Source organism: Acanthochromis polyacanthus, chromosome 10, assembly GCF_021347895.1.
Source record: "Acanthochromis polyacanthus isolate Apoly-LR-REF ecotype Palm Island chromosome 10, KAUST_Apoly_ChrSc, whole genome shotgun sequence".
Taxonomy (NCBI): domain Eukaryota; kingdom Metazoa; phylum Chordata; class Actinopteri; family Pomacentridae; genus Acanthochromis; species Acanthochromis polyacanthus.
In genome coordinates this window covers 28,192,628-28,202,033 of record NC_067122.1, presented here as the reverse complement: position 1 = coordinate 28,202,033, position 9,406 = coordinate 28,192,628, and the positions used below count along the sequence as shown (strand labels likewise).

The 9,406-nt window shown below is 39.9% G+C and overlaps 1 protein-coding gene across 1 annotated transcript; it reads right to left on the bottom strand.

Moving 5' to 3' along the window:
- Positions 1-2,898: 2,898 nt before the first annotated feature.
- On the bottom strand, positions 2,899-7,200 carry LOC110964258 (cysteinyl leukotriene receptor 1). Its single transcript, XM_022212943.2, has 2 exons — positions 6,256-7,200; positions 2,899-5,041 (listed from the first exon to the last, which is right to left on the bottom strand). Exon 2 carries the CDS (start codon positions 5,018-5,020, stop codon positions 3,986-3,988), a length of 1,035 nt encoding a protein of 344 aa, XP_022068635.1. The 5' UTR covers positions 5,021-5,041; positions 6,256-7,200; the 3' UTR covers positions 2,899-3,985.
- Positions 7,201-9,406: the final 2,206 nt, after the last annotated feature.

The window sequence follows — 9,406 nt, the reverse complement described above, 5'->3', positions numbered from 1 at the left end:
CAGAAAAAACACAGAAAGCCCCCCCCCAATAAAACAAAACTGCACCTTTCAGAGTGGCCTTTTACTGTGGGCAGTCTAAGGCACACCTGTGCACTAATCATGGTGTCTAATCAGCATCTTGATATGGCACACCTGTGAGGTGGGATGGATTATCTCAGCAAAGGAGAAGTGCTCACTATCACAGATTTAGACAGATTTGTCAACAATATTTGAGAGAAATGGTGATATTTTGTATGAGGAAGAAGTTTTAGATCTTTGAGTTCATCTCATAAAAAATGGGAGCAAAAACAAAAGTGTTGTGCTTATATTTTTGTTGAGTGTAGTTTGGAAGACGTGGCTGTTCATTATGCAGGTAAGGTATATGAAATGGTATTATCAGGTAAGGTCCGATGTCTTAATGGGTGCACCTTTACTAGAAGGCAATGACTGGGTCAGATTTCACTCCCTAGTCACTACATAGCGTGCTACTTTTACTGCCTGCTATTTTTTTGAGTGCATGCCAGGTTTTTCTTGGCTCAGAAAGCACCTGTGTAAAATCTGCGTATGGGAAAAATCTGTGTTGCCCTACATCTTATCATTGTAACATTGCTGATTTTCTCTATGGATAAAAAAACCCTCTGTGTGAATATATTTGCAACATAGTGCACCCCAAAATACTACAAAATATCACTGCTCAGTCTTGATTGGAGGTACAAAAAATAAGCATTACTTCAGAAAGGAGGATCCCTGTGTTGGACGCATTTCTGAAGAATTCCTCTGACACATTTCTTGTCAGCTGTTCTATGTTGCTCCACTTTTCTCTTTAAAATACCCCAAAATTGTTGTATTGGATTCAGACCGAGTGACGCCAGGCTGTTTTCTTCTTCAGAAACTCCTACGTGATTTTGGCAGCGGGCTTTGGATCATGATCACGCTGGAATATTCCTCTATTGCCAAGTTTCTTCAGAATGGAAGTCATCTCTTTGACCAGTATGTTGGTTTTTCCAGGCATTAACCCTCGTGTTGTCCTGCGGGTCAAATTGGCCCGTTTTAAAGTTTGAAAATGTGGAAAAATTTATATACATTCACAGTGAAACTTCTGATGTCCACATTTTCAACATTTTTTGGTAAATTTTCAAAAAAAATTGGTGGAAAAAAGAAATGTTTAAATGTAATGTTCTTTAAGAAAATATCAGAAGTTTTGCTGATATATATGTAATTACTTTAGATATTTTTAGGATTTTATTAGAAGATTTTTACTCATGTTTAACAAATATTTACAAGAATTTTCTTGCCAAATTTGGGGGATTTAAAAAAAAAAACTTAAGGGAAATTTTTTAGGAATTATTGCAATTTTCGTTCTGAAGGATGGTCTCATCGGACCAAAGGATTTGCCCCCAACTTTCACCATGCAGCTTTTATCCATTTTAGCAAACTTAAATCTTTTACCTGTAGATGTTCCCATTATGCATTGTCCTTCAAACGATCTGAGTTCTCACAGAAGTATAATCCATTGCTATTTCCCTGAAGCACTTATCAGTCTGTTTTGCACATGCAGATTGTAAAAGTAGTGCACTTTTTGTGGTATCATTTTGGGAGGATTAGTAATACTATCACTCGTTCTTTACCTCCTGACTAAGTTGTTTGCCAATCTTCTTGTGTGTTTGTGAATTCACACAGATTTTAAGCTTCCTCTTGCTTTTCATTTCCATGTGGAGCCATGGTGATAAACAGATAAACACAGCCCAGAGGTCCAAAACTGAGAAAGTTCTGGTGTTTATCACTCATTTTTATAACCGTGTTCATGCAGTTAGATTGATTGGAAAATGCAGATGTACCTTATTTGGTTTCAGACTTCATTGAAAACACAGATGCCAAAGTAGAAACTCAGTGCAACAAAAAGGGAAACTGTGTAGTTGTCAACTGAGAAATAATGCAATTCCTAAGAGATGATACAATTTGAAATCATTTGACATTAAAGTGATTGTATTCTCTTCTGTTGGATGCTGAATGTTGTCTACAGATGTATTTAAAACTCTGACTGCAGGGTTATATCCCTTCAATAAAAGCAGTGCTCCAGAGAGCTCCTTCAACTGTTTCTGATCTCACACAATGAACACTAACACATGTTGCAGAGCAAATCTGTTTCCCCTGCAGGCAAACAAGATTTAGCCCTAACCTTTCCTAATAACTAATCAGTGCTAGGGCAGAGTCACTGAGTGGTTATAAAGCTGAATAAGTAAAGACATACTGATGATTGTCTTTAATGAAAAGCATTGCATTGTTATACATGTACCCCCTTTAGAAATACATGCTAAGGAACTTAGCAGGGACTTTCCTAGCTTCCTACATAGTGAGTATCTTTGCTGTGAGGTACACACATACACAGAGTCCCATCTCCAAGATAACCCTGCTTTACAGACTGAAACAAACATCTTTTTGTGCAAACGGATGAGGGAGGCAATCATGTGCTTGATATTATCTGTTTATGAAGTGGTAATACAGTGGCCCTCTGTGTTCTGATGAGCAGGCTTGGCCTCAGCAGTATAGTCTCTCTAGGTTGTTTTGCATCTCTAACTAACCTGGAAGCCTTTTGGAGGGATGATGATGTCCTCTTAACCTCTTCTTGCTCTTATAACTTCAAGTTAATATGTTTATGCGCCGTACAAACAGTCCTATGACTTATAGCTCAACACAAATCTAATTTGTAAAAAACTGTGAATTGACCATGAATAAAAACAGCAACTCATTGTGTTTTCGGATTAAAAACAAATCATGCAGATAAATAATAGTGTAGAAATGGGAGTAATGACCAGCACTGAATCGCTTAGAGAAGAAGTCAAAATGTATGCTGTTGTGACCCCCAGTGGTCACAATGTGGAATTCAGTATGAACGGTGATGGATTTCTGTGACTCGTATTGAACTGGCACATATTGGATCATTTATTAATGCAGTTATTATACACAACATGAAAAACATACAACAAGAATACAGCAGCATATTTTCAGGTGTTTAAATGAACAGTCTAACAATATTTCCTTCTTGTTAAGAGCTAAATGAAAAATAAAAACACAGCCTTCATCATGTCTTTTTTTAAAAATGTGAAACTACCGCCCTTTCTGGTTGGTTTCCAATCTGTGAACTGCAGGACACAAACCTCAAATTTTTAGGATTAAACCAACAAGATGTCACTCATTGATCAAGGAGCATTAGAGGTGCTGGTAGGTTGACCTTTGAGCTACTCAGATGTTGGCTGCAGTTTCATATTTATTGTACAAACATGACAGTGGTGTCATCTTCTTACCTATGAATTAGCAAAAAAATTACACATCCTAAAATGTCTGTCTCTGAACGTACACTCCCAAATCTCAATGTTTGCTTCCAGTGTGTATCTTTTATTTTTTTAAATATTATGAAGTGGGAGAATCATATTAACTCGTAATAAAAAAAATGGCCAATAAAGTAACAGAGGAACAATAATAAATAAAAAAACAACAACTTCACTGCTAAAAAAATATCCACAATAGAGGAATATGTAGAAAATAATAAAGAAAAGTACATTCCTGCAGCATTTAACCTATTGTTGTAACAAAAAGCAGAGTTTAGCCCCTTTTTTTTAGGGTGCATCATATAAGACTGAATTTTCTTAACTGCCCAGATAAAAAGAAATGGCTTTTTAAAACATTTTCTCTCTCATGTATGGCTTATATTTGTAATCACATTGTAACTTTAGGAGCACAAAACACCACATTTTGTATTATGCTAATAATGCAGAACAACATTATTCAAATATTCAACACGTAGGCACTGTTTATGATAATAAATATCAATTTAAGTTAAAAAAAAATCCTCCTGAGACTTTAGCTGAAATTCTTCAATACTCATAACTGGACCAGCAACATCTGTTTAAGCTATCTTTTTATACCTCTCATCATCCCATGTTTCTGTCATAAGAGTGACAGAGCATCATGAGCTCCTTATCATCCCAGGCTGTTTGTTGTTTTCTTACTGGACTTGAGCTGGCAGTTCCCCAGATTCTAAACCTGTGATGGGCTTCAGCTGTTTCATGCGGTCCACTTGGCTGCTCGATTTTGACCTGTGCAGGGACGACAAGCGGTTGCGGAAACCTTCTCCGGAGAAAAAATAAAGCATTGGGTCAAAGCAGGAATTGGCAGCAGCCAGGCACAAGGTCACCACAACCGACTTCTGCATAGCAACCGTCTCTGAGCAGGTGGTGTCGTCCCGGGACAGGAAGTTCAGGTGGACGGTGCGTTGGACGTGGTATGGCAGAAAGCTGATCAGGAAGGTCAGCAGGACGATGACGATCATTCGGATGGCTCTGGTGCCTGAACCTCGATTGCGCCGGGCGGTATGCTTGCGTGACAGCAGGGCGTGGATTATGCCTGCATAGCAGAGCAAAATGACCAGGAACGGCAAGAGAAAGCCAATTGCTAGAGACAAATAGTTCAGCATGACTAGCCTTTGCACACCTTTGGGCTCTGGAGGCTCGAAGCATTTGAAGTTTTTCGTGCCCGGGTCTTGCTTCTGACCGACCATCAGGAAAGGAGAGGATGAGAAACAGATGAACACCCAGATTCCCAAACACACAAGGCGAGCTCGGTTCTCGGTCATCAGACGCAGATTCTGCACGGGGAACACAATGGCCAAGAAGCGCGTGACAGACATGGCAGCCATGAAGTAAATGCTGCAGTAGAGGTTGACGTAGAGGGCGTAGGAGCTGAGACGACACAGGAAGTCCCCCAAGGTCCACTTGCCCTTGTTCACATAATAAAAAACTCGCAGCGGCAGTGTCATGACACACAGCAGATCAGACACAGCCAGGTTCAGCATGTAGATGTGAAAAGGAGAACTCTGGCGGTGCGTCCTGATCAGCACCACTAGAGCGAAGCCGTTCCCCACCAGGCCCAGCAGAGTGATGAGGGAGTAGGATGTGGAGTAAACCTGGTTTCTGAAGTCATCGATGTTAGTCGAACAGTTAGTAGAGCTGCTCTCTACACCCGTCAGATTCTCTTGAGCCATTTGTGGCCACGTGTGCTGCTGCTGTTGAGACAGACAGAAATCACATGATGCTGTGTACAGCGAAGGTAAACTACGCAGTCGTGCTGAGTGTGATGCGGTAGATTGTTCCAGAGATAGTCTTTTTTTCTGCAGACTCTGGAGGAAACTAGATAAGCTTTTGAGAAGGTTTTCCTGTCATGTGACAATAGTTTGTTCTTTTCGTCTGGGTAAGATAAAGTAAATAGGTCATTTGTGTTTTTGCTGCAGAAGCAGTTTTTGAGAAACACAATTTTACAGCTTTGGAAATAATCAGTAGACCACCTGTTTCTTTTCTTTGCTAAATCTACACAAGCCTTTGATGCTGATAACCGTATCTGTATCTTATCTAAATAATTTCAGCATATTTGAAAACACATGAAAAAGTCTTAAATTATGTTAAAAAAAAACATTTCAGAACTACACGAGATCGCCAAAAACATGGTTTGAGTCACCATTTATTGTTGTACATAAGCTGTATATGTAGAATCAACAGATAATACAATCTAAATGATCACCTAACAACACCTAGAAGAAGAGAATCATTAATAAAATGACAAGAGGAAAGCCATCTTGATGCTTAAATCAACAAAACATATGTTCATTACAATTTAAGAAGAAAATGTAGTACAGTAAAGAATTGCAAAAGAGGAGGCAGAAAGCAATGACTGCCTTCATCTAAAAAGTGTCTCCAAAGCTTTACATAGATGAGGAGATAAGAGCATATTGATGACAAACTCTGTACAGGTTATAAATAATTAAGAACTTGCATACAAGCTCCACTGTCTGTCAGTCTCAACTAAAACTGCAAAAATAATTTAGAGAAGCTTTTATCTTACTGGCATTAATCGTCTAAAATGCATGCAGTAAAAGCGGAATCTCATTTACTGTCCTGCAAATTTGTTTATCTGCGTTGCTCTGATGCACTTTGCACTGAAGAGTCTGTTCACTGTGGAACATAAATGAATGTTATCCATTCATTTATGCACACATTTTTATCTCGACAGACTTTCTATTGCTCTCCTCTTTTTGACTGAGAAAGATCCATGAAGTATGTTTTAAAATGTACAAACTGGAATGCTTATCTTCAAACACCTAACGATAGTGTATAACATTACAGTCACATGCTCTGTCAGTCGTTACCTCTTAAGAAAAGTCAAAACATCTCAAAAGTAAAAGTTTAATCTTGATCAAATGTGGCTTCAACAAGTTTTGCTTACCGCTGAGTTCTTGTCTTGTGTCTAAACAGAGCAGTCGGTGTGTTACCTTGATCTTCTCCTGGATTATGAGCACAGCAGCAGCATTGCTTCAGAGTGTCTCCTCTGCCTCATCTGCCAGATGTGACAGCAGCAGTGGGATGACGCTGCCTTTTCAGAACCTCAGCTGTCTGCGAGCTGTTCAAAGTAGGACTGGTCTCTCTCCTCTACTGTGCAGCGCAGTAGCATCAAACCCATAAACACTCCAGCTCCAAATTCAAAGTAAACACAAGAGAACTGGGTGTTACACTTCAGCTATCTGGTTGCTCTTGACAGTAATAATCCCGCTGCTTTAACACATTTGCCTAACTTCGTCTTTCATGCACCTACAGGCTTTTCTCTGTACTCAAATAACTCCTCGGTACATTATCACACAAAATCAAGTGTTTCGCAACACCGTCTCTTTCTTTTCCTGAACTATCTCATATTTCAGTTTCAGCCGTTTGTTTTTACTTGTCAGACCTGTTGCTGTCTAACTGTAAGCAAAACCAATATAAATTTAGGGCCTGTCTGCGTCACTGCACCCTTTGACAAGTGTTTAGACAGAGACACGTTTAAAACAACTGTTCTGCAGGATTGCAGTGCCTGCAGGGCAGCAGTGTTGATTCATTATACTGAATGTGTCATTTGGGGCGCACCTTTTTAAGGCAGCCCGTTGAGTTTCATGCAGCTGTTCTGTATGAACAAGTCAAGAGAACAGACGGCGGTAATAAAGACGACAGACGTGAAGACATTTGAGTCAAGCAAAGCAACCTCTCTCTCCTGCAGCATTTCCTTTGGATGTCGCTAATGAGTGCGGTTTACAGTTACTTAATGGAGTGCGGATACAGCAGTGGAAATGGGCAAACCTCTCTGGTAGAAGGGCAGGGTTCATCTGTAACTCATTTAGTAGCTGGATGTGAGCGAAGACAAACACTGAACTACACTTGCGCTCGTGAGCCATTTTTCAACACCACCAACTTGTTCATCACAATCACAGAGCTATTACTCTATTAGCCTGATAGTGCAGTAATTGCAGGGGCATCAGACTGCCAGAAGTGTTTCGACCTTTTTGAAAGCTGTTCAGAGTGCACATTTGATTCCTGAGTAATCCCATCTGAGGTTTCCGAGGAAGCAGATCACTCAGTCTTTGGCCATGATGTTTCTATTTTATCCCACACACAGTGCATTTGCAGTAAGATAATTTGTTGCTTGTGTGCCTTGATTGTTTACTGCTTGAGGCAAGAGATCCTCTCTCCGGTCAGACAACTTAATAGGGCATCAAAACCAGTCAGTCAACTGCGTTTAACTGCAGAGTTAATCAGTACATCAGCAAATTCACACACAGGTACACAGATTACAGCTGCCCGCCTGGATCTGTATACTGTAGACGACAAATGACTGTTGAGTCGAGTGCAGTTTTCATGAGCTGTTGTGGTTGCTTTGCAGATCATAATTGCAACAATCTGCAAGATTGAATAATGTGGGTGGGTAAAGATGCCTAATGGTCTGCACTTAATGCATCATGCCAAGAAGTTTTTATTTGGAAGTGGATTTGCCCTGAATTTTACAGCAGCTGACTGAAATGGCTTCTTCACTGATGCTACTTCAGTTTACTCATCTCTGTATTCCAAGGTAAACGGTTTGTTTTAGTCAAGATGCAAGAAAAACACGTGTTGCCAATAAACTACTGGCATACATATAAGGAATGAAGTCATTCTGATGGTGTTACTTAAAATAATTTCAAATGTCTGCTATGAGACAGACCTATTGGTAGGTGGGAAGCCAGGGAGGGACCTTTCCTCTGTTCTTACATTCAGAACTCCTGTTAGCTGGATGGATGGTTAACTGTGAGGCCGTGGGGTTTGCAAGTGTAAATGCGTATTGCTGTTGAGATGAAGTGTTGTTTGCGGAATGTGTATTTTGTCGTGTGAGATTCCTCAGAAAACTTAGTGTATACAGAAGGAGACACAATATTCTGCTTTTTTTGGGGGGGGATTTTTGCTTTTATTGATGTGCACAGTGGAGAAAGAGACAGGAAACACTGGGGAAAGAGTGTGGGGGAAAGACATGCAGTAAATAGCCATGAGTTGGACTCAAACCCATGAGTACTTTGTCATGGGTATAGCCCTTGTTTATGAGTTGCCCAAGTGGGAAATGGTGTGTTTTATTATTTTGTTAAGAGTGCATATTAAAGAGTTGTATTGGTTCTGAGGAATAGGAAGGTCAAGAGCATCATTACCACGGTGTGACTGTAATGAAACAAAGAGAAGAAAAGTACAGAATCGATAAGAAGGAGCTTATGCTTTATTTTACTTATTACTCATGTGTTTGAATGTAAGGTTGATCAAGACATAAGGTGATTGATAATCAAAGTACAGACAGTTTTTGACGTAAGCCGTAATCAATAAAGAACATGAGCTTGTTGTGTGGGCAGTCTCTAATCTTGCTTTGCAGGGGTGAAGTCATTCCTACGTGAGCAATAACGACAAAACATCTGCTGTGAAAGAGGAGAATGGACCAACGCTGCACTGGAGGGGGCAGCCAGCAACGTGACCTAGATAGCTACATACGCTGTTAGAGTAGAAGAAGACTGGGCCAGGTACAGTTAGCAGCCTGATTCCATTCGAACTGACCGAACACTTGTTGTTGGTTAGGGACAGAGGATTCAGGCCCACAGCTCTGTATCGCACATTCAATTTTACTGTAATAAATACTGTTTTTGATTCTAAGAAGAAGTCTCCTGGTTACTCCATCAAAAGAATCGAGCGGAAATAGCCTCACACATAGTCTGTTTTGTGCTATTCATAGGATAGGCTGATTTCCAACACCAACTCAACCTGTTGAGCTACAGGGGCATCCAGAAACACACAGTTCTGCCACTCCAAAATAAGAAAGGCATAACTAGAAGATCCTACATAGTTTTTGAAATTATTTTTCTTCATGTAATATCCGCTTATAGCAACTGCAGTGTATTAAAGGTTAGAAAGACATTGTGTAATGGCAAGCAAGCCCTTAATGTGCCAAACTTTGAACAGTAACACTGCATTCATATATCAGCAAGCAAATCTCTCTGTACAGATAAAGTAGAGCAATCGCATTCTTAGGAAAGAATGAAACCAAACTTCATGTGTGT